At 51.7% G+C, this 23,902-nt stretch overlaps 1 protein-coding gene across 2 annotated transcripts in view; it reads right to left on the reverse strand.

The window, feature by feature from the left end:
• GAS7 (growth arrest specific 7) overlaps positions 1 to 9,670 on the reverse strand; it is a 199,308-nt gene extending 189,638 nt beyond the window's left edge. The window contains exon 1 of one of the 2 annotated variants that reach the window (XM_045083388.1): positions 9,017 to 9,670. In XM_045083388.1, coding sequence (XP_044939323.1) covers positions 9,017 to 9,199 — 183 coding nt within the window. In that variant the 5' untranslated portion in view covers positions 9,200 to 9,670. The remainder of the gene's footprint in view (positions 1 to 9,016) is intronic. The other variant, XM_045083387.1, reaches the window with a different exon arrangement.
• Between the last annotated feature and the right edge of the window lie 14,232 nt (positions 9,671 to 23,902).

Genomic DNA, 23,902 nt, shown 5'->3' on the forward strand with positions numbered 1-23,902 from the left:
ACAAGGTAACAGATCATCACAAGTACAGATAGACTAGACTTGGCTCCAAATGACTTTTGGTTATTTCAAAAAAAAAAAAAAAAAAAAGAAGAAAGAAAGAAAGAAATCAAAACCACCCTTCCTCCCCCAAAAGACAAAGATTTGCTGTCACTGAGGATATTTTAAAAGAACGTGGCCCAGGGCCAGCAAGTATGCCTTCAGCCTGTTCTCTCCACGAAAGGATACTTACGGAGCGCCTGGTACACACAGTCCCTGCTTTTAAAAAGCAATTCCTTCCTGGACACACCATTTCTTTTTGTCTTGTCATAGGGCGAGATCTGAAGTATGCTAACTCCATGAAACATTCAGCATCACTGAGCAAATTATTTTTTAAAATCGAGCCTCCTTATAGTTATGGCACCCCTTCTGCCTGTCGGACCACATGCTAAGCATAAGTGAGCCTCATTTTACCCAGCTCCTTCTGGTTGGACAGGTTGCAGCCAATTTAGGTTTAGGTATTAGGAACGCGGGATTCCTGACGCCCACAGCTTGCCTATCAGATGCTTCCTGAGCCCAAATTTCTGGAAATGGAATTGCTAGATCAGAGGGCATGTGTATTCTGAAGGCTCTTAGAGTATGCTGTCCAACTACCCTCCAGGGAGGGACGCCTGGGTGGCTCAGTTGGTTGGGAATCTGCCTCTGGCTCAGGTCATGATCCCAGGGTCCTGGGTTCAAGTCCAACATCAGGCTCCTTGTTCAGCAGGGAGCCCGCTTCTACCTCTCCCTCTGCGCACTGCTCTGTCTACTTGTGCTCTCTCCCTCTGACAAATAAATAAAATCTTTTTTTAAAAGTACCCTCCAGGGAGCCTAGGACAACTTTCCTACACCATTCCTTGCCAATGCTCATTCTTTTTAAATTGTGACAGTTTTCATTAAAGCAAGTATCCTTTTTAGAAAAAAATATGCCGCCCTGGGGCACCTGGCTGGCTCACTCGGAAAAGTGTGAGACTCTTGGGGCACCTGGGTGACTCAATGGGTTAAAGCCTCTGCCTTGGGCTCAGGTCATAATCCAAGGGTTCTGGGATCGAGTCCCACATCAGGGGAGTCTGCTTCCCTTCCTCTCTCTGCTTGCCTCTCTGCCCACTTGTGATCTCTGTCTGTCAAAATAAATAAAATCTTTTAAAAAAAAAAAAAAGTGTGCAACTCTTGATCGCGGGGTCATGAGTTCGAGCCCCATATTGGGTACGGGCAGGGCTTAAATAAATAAAAAACATTTCAATTTTTTGGAATAATTAAAAATGTGCCGTTCTTTCATCAAAGACTGAAATGACTAGGGAGAATAAATACGCTGATGACTTTTTCTATCTTTTATTAGCAAATGACCAGCCAAGGTCTTTGCCCCTTCTCATACAGATGTGATCCTTGGTTTCTCTTTTAATCATTTATAAGAGCACTTTCTGCATGAAGGATATTAACTTTTTCCCGATCTATATTTGCCTTTGCCTTATGTTTTTAAGGAAGAGGTCTCCAGTGGCAGAATGGACTGACCATTCGCAGATAAGGAGAAGAGAGTAGGAAAAGGGTATCAGCACCAACCTGCAAGAGACGAGGTCCACCCCACCTCCCAGAGTCAACCCACCAGCAAGTACTTCTGACTCGACCTGCCCAATACACCCCAGACCCACCCATGCCTTACCATCTCCACTGCCACCAGCCAGCTTCCCTTCCTACCCTCTTCACAGCCAGTCTCTGCACCGCAGCCCAGATGAGCTGTCCAAGATGAATCGGAGCACGGCCTCCCCTGCCATCAAACCACAGGCTTTCTGCGGCACTTGGAGAACTACCCGCCAACCACGAGGAAGAAACGATAATTATGCAATGTGCCACAATGTATCGCTCTGAGGGCAATCAGAAAAAAAAAAATTCTGCAATACAGAAATGAATCAGATTAGCGTGCTGAACGCCTTAACCTTACACAATGTCATATGTCAAATGGGTTCTATTTTTAAAAACCTTAGAGGCTTGAAGTCAGCCATGGTGGGAGGGTCGCTACCCCAGAAATGCAAACCTGGGGGAAAGGGCAAGAAATCCCAAATGATTTTGTAGTGTGTGTCTTATAGTAGTGAGGGGCACAACAATAAATACCGCAAAACCTGCCTCTCTGCCTGTCACACCCGCCTCTCTTCCCCCTGCTCACTGCTTTCTTAACCATTCTGGTTCTCACAAATATATCACCCATACACCCCTCTTCAGGGTTCTTTGCATTCATGATGCCCTCTGCCTCAAATCACTTCTCCCCAGCTACTCCCATGGCCCTCCATCACCAAGGTCTCTGCTCAGAGAAGTTTCCCTGAGGGTCTTCTCAAACCCCACCTACACCCCACACCCCACTCCACCAAAGTACCCTATGTTATTGGCCCCACAGTGCCTAAAAATCCTTTTTTTTTTTCTAGTGTACCCTCTCCCCAGCTAAGTGTTAGTTAGCTTCTCTTCCATGTCTGTCAGTACTTCCCATCCAGCACCTAACCCAAGAACTCACAGCCCATCCTAGACACCCAGGGTTTGTTGAATGAATGAGTGACCGACTTCTGAACTTCTCAACTACATACAGCCCAGGAGCTAGGAAAGCCTTTTACATCTACAAAGGGTTGGAAACAAAGTCGAAGAAGGAGGACGCTGCAAGGGCCCAGAAAAACTGGAACAGAGTCAAATCTCGGCATCTATAAATAAAGTTTTATTGGAACTCAACCACACCCATTGGTTCCCAGCCTGTCTATGGCGGCTTCACACTCCAACAGCAGAGCCAAGAAGCTGTGACAGAGCCCATATGGGGCACGTTCGTGGCTTCTCACCGCCCCTGGCACTCTGCGAATCCCAGCGATGCAGCTGTAACTCCACTTTGCCTCTTGGCCTGCAAAACCGAAGATGTTTCCTAGCCCTTGACAAAAAAGATGTCAGAGCAAGGGAAGAAGGGGAGGTCTCTGAGAAACATCTCCCAAGGAGAGCAGACGAGGCTCCACTAACCGAATGAACAGGAGGAGAGAAGGTCACGGGTGCCTGGGTGCCTCGGTCGGTTAGGCACCAGCATCCGGCTCAGGTCATGATCCCAGCATCCTAGGATTGAGTCCCACATCCTGCCTCAGGCTCCCTGCTCAGCGGGGAGTCTGGTCCTCCCTCTTCCTCTCCACCCCTCCACCCTGCTCATGCTCTCTCTCCTGCTCTCACTCTCAAATAAATAAATGCAATCTTTAAAAAAAGAAGGAGAAAAGGTTAAGGGCAGCAGTGGCAGGCAAGGTGGGGGACAGAGAGATGGTGGTTTCCCTGTGGTCTGGCAGGTAGGGGAGGAAGGGGAGAAGAGGACAGAGAGATGATGAGCTTAGTTGGGACAAAGGACATTGAGTCCCCGGGGACCGAATCTAGCCACCAGCTGAAGAAGTGAAATAAATACATTCAACCAGGAAGGTTCACCCAATAAAACACATCTTCATCAGAGGGTAGACAGAGGAGACACAGAGTGTGCAGGGAGGAGGTAGTGAGTCCCCAGGAACCCACAAAAACCCCTCACAAGCCCATACACCTGTTGCACGTGCCCCCTCCACGGGGTCATCGTGTGCTCTGATCCCACCAAAGGACAAGTGGGACCCCCCTGCCGGCCACTGTTTCTATTTCTCTCCACAGGTGTAAACACCAAGCCACAAATCTCACCCCTGCAGGGAGAGAAGAATATACGAATTTTGCAACTAAGTCCAAGGCCGGGGCAGTGTAGGGGTGGGGGTGGGGATAGGAGCTCAGTCCTGGCATTCTGTTGGAAAGCCCATTGTGGGCTGCCCTGCCACTGTGAGTAATCAGGGAGCCAACTGTGAGGACCACATCCCCCCACCCCCACTGAAGCAGCCACACAAAAATCCTGATGCCTCACGTTGGATAAAGGGCTTTCTGGTCGACCAAACCTCCTTTCTCCAGGAAAGTGGGGGTCCCGGCCTCCGGGCTCGCCGATGAGGACAATCAGATGATCAGATGAAAGCTGGGTTCTTTCCCCCACCCAGGGCTGAGAGAGCCCAAGAAGGTCAGCATCTCATTCATGTTTCCAGGTGGTAAACGGGCAGCAGGGACTCACGCGGTGGTGAGCGCATGGCGGGGATTCCTGCCGACTTGTTGCTAAGGGAACTTTTGTGAAGGTGCCCTGAATCGGCAGAATCCGTAAGCCCTGCCCATGGCTTTGAAGTCCCGTGGGGTGGCTACTTGACCAGAGATGAGAGAGGTAGGCTCTCCCCAGCAGAGGGGTGAGCTGAAGGTAGATTTCCAAACAGCAGAAGCTACAAAGGCAGGCAGCGGCCCCCAAATCAAAGGACAGGATGACTTAGTGACGATGGCAGAAAGCCTGTTGGGTATACTTGGTCACGGTCACATCCGCTGGGAGCCCCAGCTCTCATCAGAGCTCTGCGAACGGAGCTAAAAACCACCTTACAGAAAAATCCTATTGTGAGGGACAAGGTCACACCCACTGTAGGTAATTCTCACGTTCCAGAACGCAAGGCCTGGTATTAAAATCAATCTGCGTAACAACAGCAAGCGGCTACTAGATGTCAGGCAGCTCGGATACACTGTGTCTACTAATCACCAGCACCAAAGATCGCACCCCCACCCGAAAAGGAAGGACTGCCATGCCAATGGCCCAGTGGACAGACCCAGGCTTTAGGGACAGGAAAATCCGGTTTCAAATTCAGCTGCAACATTTATCAGGTGGCCTTTATGGAGAAATCCCTGGCATCTTAATGGAAAAAAAAAAAAAAAAAAAAAAAAGGGAGAGAGAGAAAGAGAATCTCCTGAGGATGGCAATGGAGAATTTTCTAGCAGAACAACAGTCAGATCTCCTGCACTTTGCCTCCCTCTGGGAGCTCACTCTCTCTCTCTCACATCTGGGCTAGCGCTGTTTCCTCTCTAATGGATCACTGTCCCCAGCGGGGCTCTCCCGACCCCTCTGGAGTTGCCAGTCTGCAAAACGGCCTTCGATGCACCTGTAGCCACACCTGTATCCACACCTGCAGGCACCTCCCTCCCACACAGAATCCGGGCGGGTCCTGTGACTCACTGTGCCAATAAAATGGACCAGAAGGGATGTGCTGGTGGTGAGCCCAAACCTTAAGGAGGCCTGGCAGTTTGCACTTTGCATTCCTGGAAGCCAGCCCCCAGGGAAAGACTCCAAACTCCCTGCTAAAGAGAAAGGCCATGGGGACAGGCCCTGGAGAGTAAGACACATGCGGAGAGAAAGGCCCCCTTGGAAGAACACCAAGGCACCCCACATGGGAGTGAAGCCGCCATTTTGGAGTTCCAGGCCAGCTCTCCTGGCCACCCCTCCTCTCCCTCCTGCCACCCCCTGACTGTGAATGCAGGACAGACGCCAAGACAGATGGGCAGAAGAACCACCCAGCGGAGCCCTGTTGACCCACGGTGATGTGTGAGCTAATAGGAAATGGGCGTTTGGTGACACGAAGTCTTGGGGTGGTCTGTCCCACAGCAATATCCATAGCCCAGCCCAGCTCAGCGCCACATCTCTGCATCTCTCTCCCACGGCCGCACTTTGAATGTTCCGGCAGCACATCCCGTGAGCCCAAAATGGGAGAACAGAAGGCGGAGAGGAGGAGACCGGGTTCAAGGGTGACCCCCTGCAGCCACCGGGTTCTGCTGGCAGACAGGGCCCCCCTGTTAGCACCTCTGAGGTCTACACCTCACAGCCAGATGGCAGCTTATTTCCCCAAAGCTCTGGGGGGTTTCCACGGATGCCTTCCAGTATCTTCCATGTCCCGAATTTCTTTTCTCCATTCGGTTAAGAGCAGGTCACAGGGAATTCCCGGCCCTCCACCCACCAAACCTACCCAGCCACAGGGTTCCCTCCTCCTGCTGCTGGTCTCCTCCTCTGGGAAGCTCCACCATCCCAAGCACCCCCGATCCTTGAGGCCAGCCCTTGAGCCCACAGGGTGGCACCTCTCCCAGCCCCACTTCCTCGCTTGGGCTAACAGTTCCCTAGAGGCTGCTTTCTGGAAACCAAGGATATGCTGCACCCTTCTATTCTTTCCTTGAAGGCCTGATCCAGGAGATTCCCCTGGGAGCCAGGACCAGAATCTCCCTCGGCACGGCCCCTCCCCTGGGGCTGGCGGGCCTCCAAGGCAGATCTCAGCCCTGCCAGAGTTAGCTCCTAGCTCCTCTCCTCGGGGGACGCTTCTGGCAAAACCAGGGCCTCTCAGTTCCCCTTTCTTCGTATGAACAAGACAGAAATCCTCGGAGAGTGTCCGCTTTGCATACACTGCCCTCGACCCATAGTACCCTTCCGCCAAGATGGGGCTTCTTGGTATCACTCTTTACACCAAAGAGCCAAGGTCTGCTGCACCCAGCTGTGCCCCCACCATCACACTCCTCCCCCAGGAGGCTGGTGCCCTCCATTCTGTCCGGACCTGTCTCCCCAACAGCTCCCCCCTCGTCTTCTGATCTCCGCGTCCCCAGCAGGCCCAGAGCCAGGCACCTGCTGGCCGACATCCCATGGGCTTGTCCATCTCTAGACTCCCCTCTCCAGCTCCTGGCTGCTGCACCAACTTCCAGCCTTGAAGGACACCGGCTGCTGCTTCTCCGGACTTGCAATTTCATATACTGGCCGGTTCACCGCCAGTGACTCCCTTGGGAGATCTCCACTGTCGCCTCACTGAGTCTGGCTTTGAGGACTCTCCCCATCCCAAGGGACATCTACCCACATACCCTCCAGTCCTCAGCCTGGGAGTCCAGCCTGTTCACCCACGAGGTGCCCAGGCACAGAGGGCCTGATCTCCGATCCTCTGGAAACTGCACCTGCCTTGACCCCGAAAAGTCCCAGGGCTCAGGCCCAGCCCTGCCCCCACTGTAGGAAAGCCAGCAGCCTCCCTGTGCAAGCAATTTTCAGACTTAGCAGGAGAGCTGCTCCAGGTGGGAAGGAGCCCCTGCACTCATTGTAGCCCCCATAGGCAGCGCCCGCCCTTAGGACTGCTGTCATCAGCACGCTGACCTGGAGGGCTGCATGTGGCCTCTCCCACAAGGATCCAGACCCTCCCCTCAGTTGCCTTTTAGCACTTGAGCCCACAGGGCCGAATTTAAAACAGACGCAGCCACAGAGGGGAAAGTTCCACCATCTAAGCCACTCAGGCAAGTCTCCCCTGCGGCAATTACCTTCATGTCTCATGTGTGCCTGAGAAATGGGAAGGCTGCCTCCCCTTCACAGAGCTTTCGGGGGAACGGGGGCCTAATAGGTGCTCAAGAAATGGAAGCCCCTCCCAGCGGTCCAGCTCCCACAGACGGGCACTTCCCGTGCATGTCCCCACTGGGAGTGGGTCTGAAAGACCCTTACTAAGCACCAGGGGCTGTGACTGAGGCACCCAAGACTGTCCCAGCAGATGGCTCTGTGTGTCTCCAGGGTCTGGTCCGCCCTCCCTTTTCCTAGAGGAAAAAAAAGCAGAGCCCGTCCCCTCTGGTGAACACGGCCTATCAACCCACCAGCCTTGGGCACCCCCACCCCAAAACACAGCTGGCTGCGTCCAGCCAGGGGCGCTCCTCAGCAGAGAGACCTCCAAAGCCAAATTTCCACATCAGGATTTCCTGGAAAAAGTGTGGCCACCAGAGGAACTCTGAAACAGGAGTCCTGAGCCAGGAACCAGGAGGCTATGGGCCCTCCTAAGAAGGGATACATGTGCTTTCTCTCACATCTGAATCCCGGGAAGAGAACCAGGGAAGCCCAGGACACACACCTGAGCCTGCCTGACGCACACCAGTTTCTCAAAATACACAACCGGGAGGGTTCTGGAACCTACTTTTCTGCCAGGCCACGAAAATCTCTTTCAGGCTCAATTTTGTTTGAATGCTACTAATCCCTTTAGGGGGGATATTGTACCTCTAGGAGGCCACGCTCTGGTTCTGGTAATATTTTCACAGGCTATTTCCCAGCAAACTCACCCAAAATCACTTAGCCCCATCAATCATTCTTTCTCTCTGTCCTTTTTATTTTTATTTTTTTCTTTCTAAACTTGCTACCCTGTTCTTTGCAAAGTAGGTCAGGGGTCAAATTATAAATAAATTCAGACTCCGTGATTTGGGAGGTGTTTCTGCAGAACATTTGGTCTATCCTTACACAGTTGTGGATAACCGCCTATTGAAGTCTGTACAACAATCCTGGGGTTGGGCAGCTTTTTACGAAAGGGGATGTCCTATGAGGTCAGTCCTCTCCCCCACTCCGCCCCCACCAAAGGACTTTTGAAACTTCGAAGCCCACTCAGGCTGTGACCATGAGCTCAGCGATTAGAAGAGAGGGAGTCCTCCCAACTGTCACCCAGACAATAAACAGCCAGCCGACTTGGCTCAGCAGGTCCTCTGCAGTCCTGGGGGCAGGCCAGAACCCCAGGAACAGGCCACTCTCAGGCTCTGGACCTTAGCCCCGGGAAGCCGGACCAGGAGAGGGGCGCTGCAGCACCCCTGATCGGGCGGGTGGCTGGGGCCGGTGGCCAGCCAGGCTCAGCTGACCAGCAAGTGGGTGGCTCCTAAGCGGCCAGGCAGCTTAACCCGGGGCAGCACAACCGTCCACCGGTGGCAGGCTCCGGGCTCCGGGACCCGATCGATGCCACTTTTTTTTTTTAACTGATCCGGATCCTCCGCGCGTCTTCCCTAGAGCGCGGGACTCCGCAGCCCTCGGCCGGCCCCTGCCACCGCCGGGAGCGCGCCCGGCCGCCCGCTCGCTCCAGAACTCAGGCAACAAGTTGTCCTTCCTCAGGGCGGCCACGATGTGCTCGGGAGGCCCGGCACGGGGGACGCTCCGGGGGCGATCCCCGCGCTGCCCAGCCCCGAGGGGCGCCCGCTGCCTCGGCCACCGGCAGTGTCGGACGCGCAGCGGCTGCCCCCGGCCGGCTCCGCGGCGCCCCTCGGACAGGGGCGGCTCCGGCGTCCCCGGGTGCGGGCAACAGGTACGCGGGCGCGCGGAGCAGCGCAGCCCCGGGTCTTCCGGCCCCCGGCCCTCGCCCCTTACCTCCAGCAACTGCACGTAGCTCGCCGGGAACCAGCCGCGGAGCCCGTCCTCCTTCTCGCCTTCCCACCAGCCGCCGTCCGGGACCTGCAGCAGCGTGATCAGCTCGCCCGCGGCGAAGCGCAGCCCCTGGCCGTGCCGCTCCCCGGAGAAGGGGTACAGGGTCCGGCAGCGGGCGCCGGACATGGCCTTGGCGCCCGGGCTCACAGCGCAGCCTGCATCCCTGACGAGCCCCGCGGGCTGGGCAGCGGCTCCGCGGGGTCCCAGGCGCCCGGCGCTCCGGGCTCCCGCGCTCTGGGCGCGCGCCGTCTCGGGGGTGCGCGGGGGGTCCCCGGCCAGGCGGGGGACGCGCGCTCCGCGCAGGGCAGCGGAGACTCGCAGGCTTCGCGGAGCAAGCGGCGACGCCCCCGGGCCGGGCAGCTCGCAGATCCAGCTCTGGGCGGGGGGGCGGGGCTCAGGGGGAGGAGACCCAGGCGCCGCGGGCTCCGGAGACAACTTCCCGGGGACGCGGAGCGCGGGCTGCGGCCGCGAGGGCCGGCCGGAGCCGGAGCCGCCCGGGCGCGCGGAAATGCGCAGCTCCCGGGGGAGGTGGGATCCAGAGCATCGCCGGGGGCCCGGCTCGGCGGCGAGCGAGCGGCCGGGCGTCCGCGGAGAAGGGCTGGCGGCCGGGTGGCCGAGCGGGGGCTCGCGCGGAGGCGAGGGGGCGGGGCGGGCGGGGGCTGGACCAGGGCGGCCACGCCCGCGGAAGGCTGGGCGCTCCCTCGCCGAGGGGGCAGGTCGCTGGGGAGGGGTCTCGGCGCTCACACCCCCGCCTCCGAAAGCCTCTGGAACAGAAACGCCCTTCCGCGCCGGCTTTGTGGGTCTGGTGGCAGCCCGCGGGCGGCGGGCGCCTCCTCCGGGGTGCCTGCGAGGGAATGTGTCTGCGGCCGCCCCTGTCGGGGTTGGACCTGGGATTGAACTTGACTCACCGGAAACTGAACAATGGGTGAAGGACAGGTTTGAAGCCTGGCGCCAGAGCCGGGAGGCCGGGTGGCAGTGTGTTGCAGTGGAGGGACGGGGCGGGGAGGCGGCGGAGTTGGGAGCCTCCTGAAGAGGATAAATGGAGGAAGGGGGAAAGGTGAGAGGAACAGCCCCCACCAATTTGCATGCAAAGGGGAGGCCGGCCCCAGGGTACCAGTCCTCCTGCAGTCCAGGTGGGCCAGCTCTAGAGCTCTATACCCGTGTACTGGGTCGACAAACTGTGGAAGGCTGCCACACCTTTCACGCAAGGAGCCAGGTAGCTGCGACCATCATCTGGACAGGTTCCTGCTCTCTAGGGACCAGAGGATCTGGATGCTGAAGAAATGACCTTGAACAGAGGGTTTAGAAGTAAAAGAAAGTGGATTTCTTCTTTGGCCTACTCTAAAGGAAAACTTCAAGTGCTATTTCCTAAGCTGTAAATAACCCGACCCTTTAATCTCCCTGTATGCTTCAAATGGCCTCCCCTTAGATTCTGCTCAGTAATCTTCCTTGGCTCCCTGTTGCCTATTAAATTAAGTACAGACTTCTCAGCCTGTGCCCTTCAGACTCTCCACAACACCTCCCCTAGCCTCATCTCTCAGGATGTTTGCTTGGATACCGCCTTATGAAACCCTCTTGTCTTAAGGATGGGCTGAGCCTTAAGATCTCTCAGTGGTTTTCAATCCTGGCTGCCCATTAGAATCACCTGATAACTTCTTAGATGCTTGTGCCCAGGCCCACCCTAGCTTTGGAAAATACACTTTGAGCCATAGTCTGCAATGAAAACATTTTACCTTCAGCTGCCTCAGCCTGGCCTCTGGCCACGGGCAAGCTGACAGATAGAGATTGCTTATCATACCCCATCGATTGCAAATGCACAAACCCTTCGTGTGGCTCGAAATGGGTGGGAGGGGGGGACAAACTCTGGACCACAGTCACCACGCGGCGTCCATCGCTTAAGGCAAAGCTGCAAAATTTGATATAGGAAGCAGTCACTAAAAATAACGGACCTGATCAGTCACTAAAAATAACAGGACTCAACCTGAGTTACAAGAACCTCACATTCCCTGTATCGGAACGGATACGCGAGTGTCAGCAGACCAACCCCAGCTTTCACATCTGATGATAAGGCCCAACTCAATTTAGGACAGCCGGTCCAAAGCCTTCTTGCAACTTCAAATCCTCCACAGTGCCTGCAATCCACCAGCGACCCAGTCTACCCTTTGAGAAATTTCTGTGTACAGGACATCCCAAACACTCCAGCTCTCAGCGACCTGCCCCAGATGATTCTGCAACAGCAAGATTGATCATGGCTCTCTGGTCGATACCCAAGGTCAGTCTGGACAGAACTGACCATCCTAGCGGTCAGTGGAACTCCTGTCCCCAATGTCTTATGCATGGAGGAACTTGGACAACACCTAACACCCCAACACCTTTGGGTCTATTTTCCCATCTGTGATTGGCATCTGAATCCAGTAGCTGGAACTTGGGCCTTGAGATGGTTAAACTCAGTAGTGGCTCAGTGTGGCCTCTCTGGCCTCCCTGTATTCAAACCTTAGCTTTACCACTTCCTAGCTGTGTGCCCTTAGGCAACTGACTCAACCTCTCTGAGCTTCATTTTACACATCCGTAGAAGATGGTGGTAGTTCTATATCATCATTATTAAGAGGATTAAATAAGTAAAAATGTAAACTATGCCAATACCTGGCATATTAAGTACTCAAATATTAGCAATTATTATTGATCTAGTCCAATGGTCCTGGTTGTTTTGTAATCTAACACCTGTTTTGAGTGAAGATTTCCAAGACAATAATAGTGGGAAGCTATATCTTTGGGATGCCAAAAATGTTAAAGAAACACACGCTGAGTTTCTGTTTTCTCACAGGATCTTGAAGGAAAGATGAATTTCTCATCTACTACCCCCCCTTGCCTTCCTCTTCCTCGATTTTTTTTTTAAGATTTTATTTATTTGTCAGAGAGAGCATAAGCAGGGGGAGTGGCAGGCAGAGGGAGAAACAGACTCCCCACCGAGCAGGGACCCCCCCCCATGTGGGACTCGATCCCAGGACCCAGAGATCATGACCTGAGCTGAGGTCACACGCTTAACCTACTGAGCCACCCAGGTGCCCCTCCCCTGATCCTCTAGTTACACTCTGAAAATTCTATTTGAAATCTTTAATTATTTAACTTCTTTGAAACTAAGGTATTTTACTGAGTGGTCTCTTAGTAACTCTGGAGGGCAAGCACATTTGTTTTAATTTCTCTCTTTCCCTCTTAAAGGCTAACATGGAGTCTTGCAAAAAAAAAAAAAACCAAGTAGGCATTTGGTACTTCCTGAATTCATTTTGCAATATGAACAGGTCTGAACCCCTGCTCGTTTTCAGATTTTCCACATTGCCAAGTTACTCCATAAACACGTGTTAGAACATCTGGATTAGACTATAAACTCCTAAAAGCAGGCTTTCGTCTGTCTTTCTTAGCTTTCTCTCGACACTGTGCATTTATTTGTTAACTATGAGCTGGCGGGGATTTCTTTTCTCTCCAAGACAGTCTTCCATGCCTTTCCATCATCAGCCTATGGATGGCAGAGAAATATCAAGGTTCCAGTTTCTTTAAAAAAGCTAAATATAAATTTGCCATCTGACCCCACCAATTCCCTCTTAGGTATCTACCTAAGAGAAATGAAAACACGTAGCCACACAGAGGCATTTTTTTTTTTTAAGATTTTATTTATTTATTTGAGAACGAGAGCAGGAGTGAGAGAGAGCATGAGCAGGGTGGAGGTAGGGAGGGGAAGGGAGAAGCAGACTCCCCGCTGAGCAGGGAGCCCAACTCCCTGTTGGGGAGCGGAATTCAGTTGATCCCAGGACCTTGAAAACCTGAGATCTTGACCTGAGCTGAAGGCAGACTCTTAACCAACTGAGCCACCCAGGCACCCCCTCTTCAGTGGAACATTCGCTCGGCCAAGAAAGGCCTGGAGTACTGACACAGACTACAGCATGCAGGAACCACAAAGACACCACAGAGTGGAAAAAAGCCTGATAAAAAAGGCTACCTATTGTGGGGTGCCTGGTTGGGTGCTCAGTTGGAGGAACACGTGACTCTCGACCTTAAGGTTGCATGTTCGAGCCCCATGTTGGGTGTAGAGATTACCAAAAATAAATTAATTAATTTTTTAAAAATGTACGATTGCATTTAGAAGAAAATTCCAGAAAAGGCAAATCTATAAGAGACGGTAAATAGATTTGCAGTTGCCCCGGAGCTGGGGGTAAGATGAGGGAGTAAGTCAATGGTTGCGAGGTTTCTTTCTGGGGTGAGGACAATGCTTGAGAATATAATTGTGGTGATGGTTGCACAACTCAGGAAATCACTGAATTGGACACATAAAACAAGGGAAGGTTTTGGTATGTAAATTACACCTCAAAAAAAGCTGTTACATAAACCAAAATGTAAACAAGCCTCTATAAAGGCCTCATTCATTCGTCAAGGGTCTCCACCTCCCTTTCCGTGTCGGTTCATTCAACAGCAACCTAAACAGCAGAACCATTAAGCACAGACTAGGAGATGGACAAGGGGCTGGGCTTGGTGGTAGAGACACAAACATAGCCCCACCGCGCTTTTAAATAAGGAATTCCTGTAGGTCGGTAGGAAAGATAGGGGTGAATCCTTAAAAAACAAAAGGTGAAAGACTTGAACAGACATTTCACCAAAAAAGATACCCCAAAGGCCGATAATAACAACACCTCAAAAGGTTCTCAACCTCGTGAACCATCAAGAAAAGCAAATCCAGGGGCACCTGGGTGGCTCAGTGGGTTACGCCGCTGCCTTCGGCTCAGGTCATGATCTCAGGGTCCTGGGATCGAGTCCCGCGTCGGGCTCTCTGCTCAGCGGGGAGCCTGCTTCCTCCTCTCTCTCTGCCTGCCTCTCTGCCTACTTGTGGTCTCTCTCTGTCAAATAAATAAATAAAATCTTTAAAAAAAAAAAAAAAGAAAAAAAGAAAAGCAAATCCAAATCCTAAGCAGGTTGCAATATATACCCATGAAAATAAAAAATTAAAAATAAAACGAAATAGAAAATGAAATAAGGAGGGCGCCTGGGTGGCTCTGTTGGTTAAGCCTCTGCCTTCGGCTCAGGACATGATCCCAGGGTCCTGGGATCGAGCCCCGCATCAGGCTCTCTGCTTGTTCAGAAGCCTGCTTCTCCCTCTCCCACTCTCCCTGCTTGTGTTCCCTCTCTCGTTGTCTCTCTCTGTGTCAAATAAATAAACAAAATCTTTAAAAAAAAAAAGAATAAAGTATGGGTGTATTTATAAATAAAAATGGAAATTTACAAAATGTATGGTAAATATCAAAACAAAAGAGAAAACACCACACACTGAGGAGGACCTAAGGCGGTTGGAGCTCTCCTCCAGGGCTGGCCGGAGCCCGCTGGAAAATGAGATAGTCAGCAAATCTGATTCATAGCATTCCCTATGACTCATCAGTCCCCCTTGTAAGTGTACACCCACCCGAGATGTGTTCCTCTGTTCACCGAGAGACATATACAATGTTTATAGCAGCAATACATATGATAGCCCAAAGATGAAAACAGCCCAGTCCACCAACGGTAGAGTAGATAAGAGGTGCCTGGCAGGCTCAGCCAGTAGAGTGTACAACTCCTGATCTGTGAATCCTGAATTCAAGCCCCACATTGGGTGCAGAGCTTACTTAAAAAAAAAAAAAAAAAAAAATTAGGGGCACCTAGGTGGCTTAGTGGGTTAAGGCCTCTAACTGCAGCTCAGGTCATGACCCCAGGGTCCTGGGATCGAGCCCCTCATTGGGCTCTCTGTTCAGCAGGGAGCCTGCTTCCCCCCCTCTCTCTCTCTGCCTGCTTGTGATCTCTACCTGTCAAATAAATAAATAAATAAAATCTTTAAAAATAAAAAAAAAAAAATTAAAGGTAAGAAAATATTATAGTCCCTGATCTCAATGAACACATAATCTAGATTCTAGATTCTAGAGTATGGTTCTCCAAGCTTCTTTGGGTATAGATCTCCCTCAGGAAAATTCCCCAAATTGATGTACTTCTGTTATTTATAATTTAATACGTGAACCACTGAACAAATAGGTACATCACACACAAAATTAAAATGTTAAAAGGGCTGCATTAAAATCTAAAGAGAAGAGGCTTTTCTACATTGTCTTCCTGTATGATAGTCGATGTTTTTTGTACGTCCTGGGAATCAGGGACATTGAGAGTCAACATCGAGGAGACAGTGAGCTGGAGAAGGAATTTAGTTACTGGAAATAAGCTTTTTTGGAATCATGACTTTGGAGACAAGAACTGGGTCCAGTTCTCCTCCTGGAGTCTAGGAGGAGCCTGGCGCAGGGCCGGACGGATCTGCTCCTCTTCTCCCCGGTTCTCCCATCTGGAATCCAAGACAGGCCCAGCCCAAGATTCGGAAACATCAGCGTCCTAGAACCAAACTAAAATGGAGTCACTTCTGTCAGGGACAAGGTGGAAACGGTCCACGTAGGCACGTAAAGGAAAACTCAACCTGACCTTCCAAGAATTCACGGCTCTTCAAGAACACCCGCCAATCCCCAAATGCCACGTCTATTCAGACCATCTCTGGGCTGCCGGGCTCACCTGACTCTGCTCCCCTCACCCAAACAAGACAGAAGATCACCAGGCAGGGGCGCCTGGGTGGCTCAGTGGGTTAAGCCTCTGCCTTCGGCTTGGGTCATGATCTCAGGGTCCTGGGATCGAGCCCCACGTCGGGTTCTCTGCTCCGCAGGGAGTTTGCTTCCTCCTCTGTCTCTGCCTGCCTCTCTGCCTACTTGTTCTATCTGTCAAATAAATAAATAAAAATCTTAAAAAAAAAAAAAGCTGGAAAAGATCAAACGGCTTGTCCATTTACCCCTAAAACCCCTTAGTCTGTGAGCAACACTGAGCTCATTCCCATCTCCCTAACTCGCCCTCAGAAATACTGCAGTAAACTCCACTTTCGGTGTTGTTTTACTCAGTACGAAGACTTCGGTTTTTGACAGCGAGTCTAAGAATCACTCAAGGCCGTTGTCAGAAAACGATGTCTATTCCCTGAGCCACGTCCCCAGAGATTCTGATCCCATGGGTCAGGGATGGGACCCAGGAAACCGAGGGTTTTTAACAAACCCCCCAGGGATCCTGCTGGAATCCTCAGCCTGAATTGGAGAGACACCATGCGGGGGCAGACCGCCCTTAAACACCGAGGTGGTCATGGATTTCCAGGCATCACCTGTACCATCAGAGCAGCTCATCCTTTCGAAGTAGGAAGGGTTCACATTTGTGTCTCCTCCAGCCATCTGAAAGGATAGCAGGGGAGAAGAACAGGGCCAGGGGCCGGCGGAACATGGGAGGCGGAGGACATAAATAGATAAACACGGAGAGGAAACAATTTGTGGGGAAGAGACAAAGTAAGAGAAAGGGATCCGGGCTGGAAGAGAGAGGGAGGAGGGGAGAGACAAGCCGGTCTATCTTCCAACCAAGCTCCCCCCACCCCTGCCAATATACACACATGCACGATGGGAACCCCCCTCCCACCACGCTTCCCCAGAAAGCTGGGGGCTTCGTCTGCAAAGAGAAGCCTGGAGGGAAGGAGAGGGAAAGACAGAAGAAATTAGGGACACCTGTGTGACTCAGTGGGTTAAAGCCTCTGCCTTCAGCTCAGGTCATGATCTCAGGGTCCTGGGATAGGACCACGCATGGGTGGGGGGGGTTGGTCTCTGCTCAGCAGGGAGCCTGCTTCCTCCTCTCTCTCTACCTGCCTCTGCCTATTTGTGATCTCTCTCTGTCAAATAAATAAATAAAATTCTTTAAAAAAAAAAAAAAAAAAGGACAGAAGAAATTAAGGACGCTGTGTGGGACCCAAAATCACATTCAGAAACAGAAGTCCATCTTTTCACAGGTCTTGGCGGGCAGGTGGCAAAAGAACCTTCCACCCCATTCCCTCCCGCCCCTGGAGGAAGCAGTGTGGAAAAGAGCCTGCCCTTTGGGAGTAAGTAACAACAAAATAGCCACAAAGGAGCCCCCCAGAGACAGGCAAAGCCACCAGAAAGAGAAAGTCTGAAGGGCCAGGACCCACCTCCAATTTAATGGCTTCCATGAACATATCTAAAGCTTGGACTACCTTTTGAAAGGTATCCCAGCCTGCTTTTCCTGCCCCAAAGGCAAGCCCAACAGACCCCAATTTCTCCCTACAGCCAGCGTGGCTGCAGCTGGGGTTTTCATCCATAAGAAATGTCCCTCTTTACAAAGTGGGAAAGTAGTTCTAGAATGTTCCTTCAAAGGCGCTCCCGTGACCCTAATCCCTAGAGACTCATGAGCTTTGCAAAAACTCACAGGAGTTGCTGGCTGAGGAAGACTGTCAGGACCTCCACGTTTTTTGTTGTTTTTGTTTTTTGTTTTTTTTTTTTTCAGGACAAAACCCCCACCACGCGAGTCTCTATTCTTCTGAAGACTAAAAATAAATTCGGAATTAATCACAACAGAAAAGGAACAGTCTCTTCGAGGACTATAATTAGCTCTCCGTTTATTAATGAAGCCTCCAATTATTAGGCTCGTCCGAGTCCCAAATTTTTGCTTACTAATTATACGCCTAGGACAAGCGGCTTCACCTCTCGAAACCTCCATCTGTAGAATCTTCTCATCTACACAGGAGAAACGGTGATACTTGTTTCATGAGACCATGGGAAGGAGCGGCCACAGGAGGCCATCTGGGGACTGTTCCTGCTCAGGGGTCCAGCACTACTAACGTGCACAGGGCTGGGTGCCAACCGGAGGGGGCTCTGCTTCTGAAGCCAGAGAGTGGTCTCTGGAAACATCCAGGCCTGATATCATGAGGAGGTGGAAGGAATGTTTGTTTACTCTCCAGACTAGTAAAAATTCCTGCCAGAACCTTCCAGAACAACGCCAATGAGGAAACAAAACGCAGGCTGACATTCCCTTGATTTCCCCAACAGGGAGCTCCCAGTCAGGCGAAGGAGGCTTTTCCAAGCCCTTCTCATGGGCACCTGAAGGTCAGAGCCGGAGAGGCATGAAGGATCCTGTGCGGACCCGTGGGGCTTCCTGAAGACTGGGCAGAACATGCTTCATGAGAGAAACTTCCAGCAAACTGTCCTTCAAAGCTGTCCGTTGCCGCCAAACACCTCAAGTGACCTCTAGGAAGCAAAAGGGCAGAGGCAGGGCTCGCCTCTGGCCATTTGAGGTTGGCGGTAATGAGGCAGCAATCTCTGCATCTCTGCTCTCCCAGAGCCCAAGGTCCAGATCCTCCAGGAATCCAGGACTCAGCAAGAACTTGGCAAAAGGAATTTGGAACAAGCAAGGCAAGAAACATGCTCGGTGTTGCTCAACGTCAAAGTCAGGCTACTTTGACAATGGGGCTTCCTAATTCTCTTTTCCTTCCTTCTTATAGGGTTGACATTTTCCAGAATAAAAGAGGATACACAGGCACCTGTATGTCCTCCGTGCACCTGACTCTTTTTTTTTTTTTTTTTTAAGATTTTATGTATTTATTTGACAGAGAGAGAGACCAAGTAGGCAGAGAGGCAGGCAGAGAGGGGGAGGCAGTCTTCCCTCTGAGCAGAGAGCCTGATGTGGGGCTCGATCCCAGGACTCTGGGACCATGACCTGAGCCTAAGGCAGAGGCTTGACACACTGAGCCACCCAGGCGCCCCTCAGGTGCACCTGCCTCTTAACCAAAGTCCTTCAGAACCTCTGTCGAGCCGACTCCCTCAGGGTCTTCAAATAATTCTAACAAACAAGCTTTTTAAATCTGGTCTTCCCAGTTTACAGTATATGGAACGGGGTATCTTGACGGCAGGAGGAAGGGAACGCTTGACAATCGCAGGCTAGAGATCTGGAAGGATCCCTAAAAAAGGCTGCAGAAAGTCCAGAGTATCTGAGCCCAGAGCCAATTGTCTTGCGGTGAGAGCTGGTATCAGACTGAGCCACACAAAAATCACGCCAGATCGTTTCTGATCTCTGCACATACTGGTTTTAATGCCATAGACTCAAGAGAGTGTCCCTCCGTCCAGACCCACCTGGAACAGGTTAAGCAAGGGATGTGAAGGTCTCTGCCCTGCCCCGAGCCTCCCACCTTCCTTACAGACTGTCCCTGTCTAATGCTTTCCATTCTGGTTACTCTGGATTCATGGCTCACCAGGAGCTTGGGAGCTTGGGAACTTGGGATAAGTCCAGAGGCTTGGGACAAACTCCGAGAGACTTGGGCTGAGGCGTCCAGGAAGGTTCTCAGGCACAGACCCGTCTGAGGATAGCGCTTCCCAACTTTTGTTAACCATTAGAATTCCCTGGAAATTAAAAAAAAAAAAAATTCTGATGGCCAGATTGTAGTCCATACCTAGTGGGAGCCAGGCCACAAGCTTCTTTTAAAGATCTCCCGGGACAGCCAAGTTTGGGAACCATCGACCCAGTGAACCATGCATGACAGTCAGCCGACAACCTCCATTTCCAACGGCAGAAATCACCTGCAGCCCCAAACACACCACTTCTTCAGGGGGCAAACATAGGGCAAGGGAAGGCAAAGGGCTGCCCAGGCAGGTGGCTCTGGGTAGGTCCTGGGTCAAGTTCACCGTATTCCCGAGTCCGGGCTCCATGGCTTCTCCCACCTGGCTGTGCGCCTCTGGGGGTGGGACACCGGGAAGGCCTGCTGCCTCAGCCCTGTCTGTTTCCCCGGGGCAGCCCTGCCTTCCGAGGCTGGCTTCACGAGGGACACACACTGGGGAGCCACTTCCCCTGCCTGGGAGCACAGCCCAGGACCCACCAGGGAGCGTGTTGCCATGACGATGGATCCTGGCATACAGTTCCCCAGCCCCCTTCTGCTCCTGCAAGAGCCCTGTGAAAAATCAGCATTCGCAGGGTTTCCCAGGCTGCCTGGTCGTCTCCACAGGAGGGGGATGGGGGAGGATTTCCCCTCTCTCTGCTTCTGGGGGTGGGGGGGAGATGGGGTGAAGGCAAGACCAACAGCCTCAAAACCAACACCCCCCACCCCCGGCTCCCCGTCTACTAGGAGACATAAAGAAATCCACCCCGGGGACAGCAGACAGCAAGGATGGTCAACTGTCATTGTTGTCACGATGTTTGTCCAGAGGAAAGGGGCTGGGGACCGATGAAGGAGAAGGGGCCATTTCTCTGGGTCGGGGAGGAGGGTCCGGACCTGGAGATAGGAGAGGAAGCGTGGAGACGTACCAAAGAGTGATTCTGAGAGAGAGCGAGAGGGAGAGAGAGAGAGAGAAATTGAAGAAAGAGGATGAGAGGAAGGATTGCAGGGAGCAGGGGTGGGAAGCCTGATGGAGAAATCAGGGAAGGCAGGCAGGAGGAAGAAACAGAAGCCGCAGGGGTGGGGATGGCGAAGGGGGCGCGGAGAGCAGACTGAGACCCATGGTGCTGGAAACAAATGATTGCAAGACGTAGCCAACACGTAGCCAACACGGAGTATTATCTCCCAGGGTCGGTAGGTGAGGAATTCAGAAGCAGGTGCCTTGGATGTTCCTGGCGTGGGGTCTCTCCTGAGGGGGCAGGCAAAGTGTCAGCAGGACCTAATTTATCTGAGGGCTTGACTCCGGCTGGAGGACCGCCTACCAAGGTGGCTTGCTCGTGTGCCTGGAGAGCCCCGCGGACGCTGCTGGCGGGTCATCTCCATTCTTCAGCATGGGGTGCTTGGGTGTCCCCCTGACATGGCAGCTGGTCCTCTCCTCCCCCGAGAGAAAGAGGTCCACAGGCCAGGAAGGCGCAGCTGCAGTATCTTTAATGACCTAGCTCTGGAAGTAACATCTTCTTGGTTACACAGGCAGCCTGGCACGGGGCTGGAAGCGTCTTTGCAAGGGTGCGAACAGCAGGAGATGAAGATCATTGCAAGCTATGTTGGAGGCTGGTTTACAACAAGGAGAAAACCCTTTCTGAGTCATGAGACTACAGCATGGGGTGGTGTAGATTTATCCCTGCCTGAGGGAACCCAGCAGATGGGGAGAGTGGGGACTACCATCCAGGCTGAACTTGGCCAGTCTGGCCACGCCCCAGTCAAAGCAGGCAGGTACACCTTACCTTAATACACCTCTCTAGAAGAAGTACTTATACTATTCCTCCAAAGGGGTGGCTTGTGTCTCGGCCTTAATTTATCAGAATACTTTCAAAGGAAAGTAACAGAAAATCCAACTTAAAAAAAAAAGGAGAAAAAAGGAAACGAGAATAATATATTGATTCATATAAATGAAGGGTGCAGCGGTATGAAGCTTCAGGCATGGCTGGATCCAGGGTCTCAAACAACATTGTGACCTCTCTATCTTAACTCTGCTTTCTTCTGATTTGAGGTAACTCTGTATTAGCTTTACTCTCTTAAAGCTCTCTCATTACCTGGACCCCAGCTGCCCCAGGATGGACAGTCTTTCTTCCAGCATTTAAAATATGTTTGGGAACCTGACTCTCTCTCTCTCTCTCTCTCTCTCTCTCTCTGCCCCTACCCTTGAATGTTTACCCTAGCTAGGGAGATGGGATATGCTGATTGGCTTAATCTGTGATGTATGGCCACCCCTAGACACTGAGGAGGCTCGCTCAGCTCCATGCAACAGAACCCAAACTGGTTTTATCAAAGGGAGATCTTGGATGCTGGAACCAGGGAAAGAGAGATGATGCAGGCCAGGTCAAAATCACAACATTCCACAAGCCCCAGGCCAGCATTGCACTGACCACAGGGAGAGGGGTCCTCCTGGGGCCTTGGGGTGAAGCTGCCCAATCAGATCATTTCCGAGGTACAGAGGTAAAAGGGGTCCACATGGCTGCTGACTTAGGTGAGGTCAGAGGCTTGGTTTTCCCCAGGCTGGTGGACCCTCCCATCACAGACTCAGGATCCAAGCTGTAGACCTTTTAAAAAGTCGCATTTTGTTTTCAGAATACTTTTCTCAACAGCAGAAACAACATTTATAATACAAGAGAAAATCTAGGGGTGCCTGGGTGGCTCAGTCGGTGAAGCGTCTGCCTGGGGCTTGGGACATGATCTCAGCATCCTAGGATTGAGCCCTGTGTCAGGCTTGCTCTCTGCTCAGTGACACGTCTGCTTCTCCCTCTCCTTCTGCCTCTGTGATCTCTCTCTTTCTCAAATGAATAAATAAAATCTTAAAAAAAAAAAAAGGGGGAGAGAGAGAGAGAGAACCTATTCACTTATCGGGTTTTTCTTCCATCAGATGCATTGGAAACCCTGCCCAGATGCAGGATGCCTTGGGACCAAACAATGTTTAAACAAATGGGTAAAGAAGCCCAGACCCAGGACTGGCCCCTTTTAGAGTTTAATTGTTGGTACCCTTTGCTTGGGAATATCTACTCCCAGGCTTAAGCAGGACAAGCTGGACTCTTCTCTTGGAGGTGGAGATCTCCCCGGCGGTGCCCATTTTTCAAGGTCCCAATTCTGAGATGAAAGTCTGCTGCTTTCCCCATCCCCCTGCTTGAGGCATATTCTTCTCCGGTTGGGGGTAATATATCAATGTTACCCCCTCTGCATCTCTCAGGCTCAAAAATCCTTGCATCCTCCCGTGTATTAGCAAACCTTGCTTTACCTACGTGGCGCTTGGTCCTGAGGCAGAGAGAGAGAGCGCAAAACGGAGACAGCACCAATATCCTGGTTCAGGTTCTAAGCCAGATTCTGCCAGGAGACCCTGCTTCCTGCTAGCACACTCCATGGCTCCCTCCTTCCCCTTTAAGGCTTCTTATCTATATGTCAGTAACTCCATCACGACGATTTCAGATTCTGCTAAATTCTGCATTTTAAAATCTGGCTCTGTGAAAATTTGCAAGAGAAATGGCTTCTATTTTTAAAGGGGCTGATTCTTTCCTTTTTTTTTTTTTTTTTTTTTTTTTTTTTTTACTCCTGATCATTTTCAAGTGAAATTTAAACTTAACAAAGCAGTTTTGAAAGCCCAGCTGCATGATGCAGCCCCTGGAGCTGGGTCAGTGTTTCACAAAGTGGGGCGTCACTCCCGCTGGTGGCCTGGTGGTTCATTAGATAATTGTAGGGGACACGGGAATGAGCACGTACAGTGATGCGAAGTTGAATGCCTTGATGGGTATCAAACTTGGGGTTTCACGAATATCTTTGCTGGCAGCCGATGAGGGTAAAGAGCTTGGGTTAGCTCAGAATTGATTTAAAGAAAAATGTCAGGAAACGGGTTACAGTATTGGTAGGTACTGGTATGACTCTTGAAGGGGGGCGGGGGGGTGGGAGTCTGGCAGTTTCCTGTGGCTGCTGTTGAGAAACGATGACAAGCGCGACTTTCAGCCACGCGCATTTATTCTCTTATAGTGATGGAAGCCACAAGCCCGAAATCAGCTTTGGGGGGCTGAAATCAAAGTGTTGGCGGGACCCTGTTTCCTCCAAAGGCTATAGCGGAGAATGCGTTTCTTGCTTCTTCCTGCCTGCCTGGCGGCTGTTGATATGCCTTGGCTTGCGGTCACATCATTCCAATCCATCCACCTCTGATCACATGGCTTCTTCCTCCTCCTCTGTGTTTAGTAAAGTCTCCCTCTGCCTCCCTTTTAGGAAGACACATGTGATCACATTTAGGGGCCACCCAGATCATCCCAGGGTCATCTCCCTGTCTCAAATTCCTTAATAGAATCACATCTGTAATTATGTTTTAAAGATTCTATTTATTTATTTGAGAGAGAGAGAGAGCATGAGCAGTGGAGAGGAGGAAAGAGAAAGGAAGAAGCAGATCCTCTGCATAGCAGAGAGCCTGATGTGGGACTCGATCCCAGGATCCTAGGATCATGACCTGAGCCAAAGGCAGATGCTTAAACGACTGAGCCACCCAGGCACCCACATCTGCACTTGTTTGTTTGTTTGTTTGTTTTTGGCCAAGCCAG

Source organism: Mustela putorius, unplaced genomic scaffold (genome assembly GCF_011764305.1).
Source record: "Mustela putorius furo isolate JIRA1106 unplaced genomic scaffold, ASM1176430v1.1 tig00000695_pilon_pilon_pilon, whole genome shotgun sequence".
Classification (NCBI taxonomy): Eukaryota; Metazoa; Chordata; class Mammalia; order Carnivora; family Mustelidae; genus Mustela; species Mustela putorius.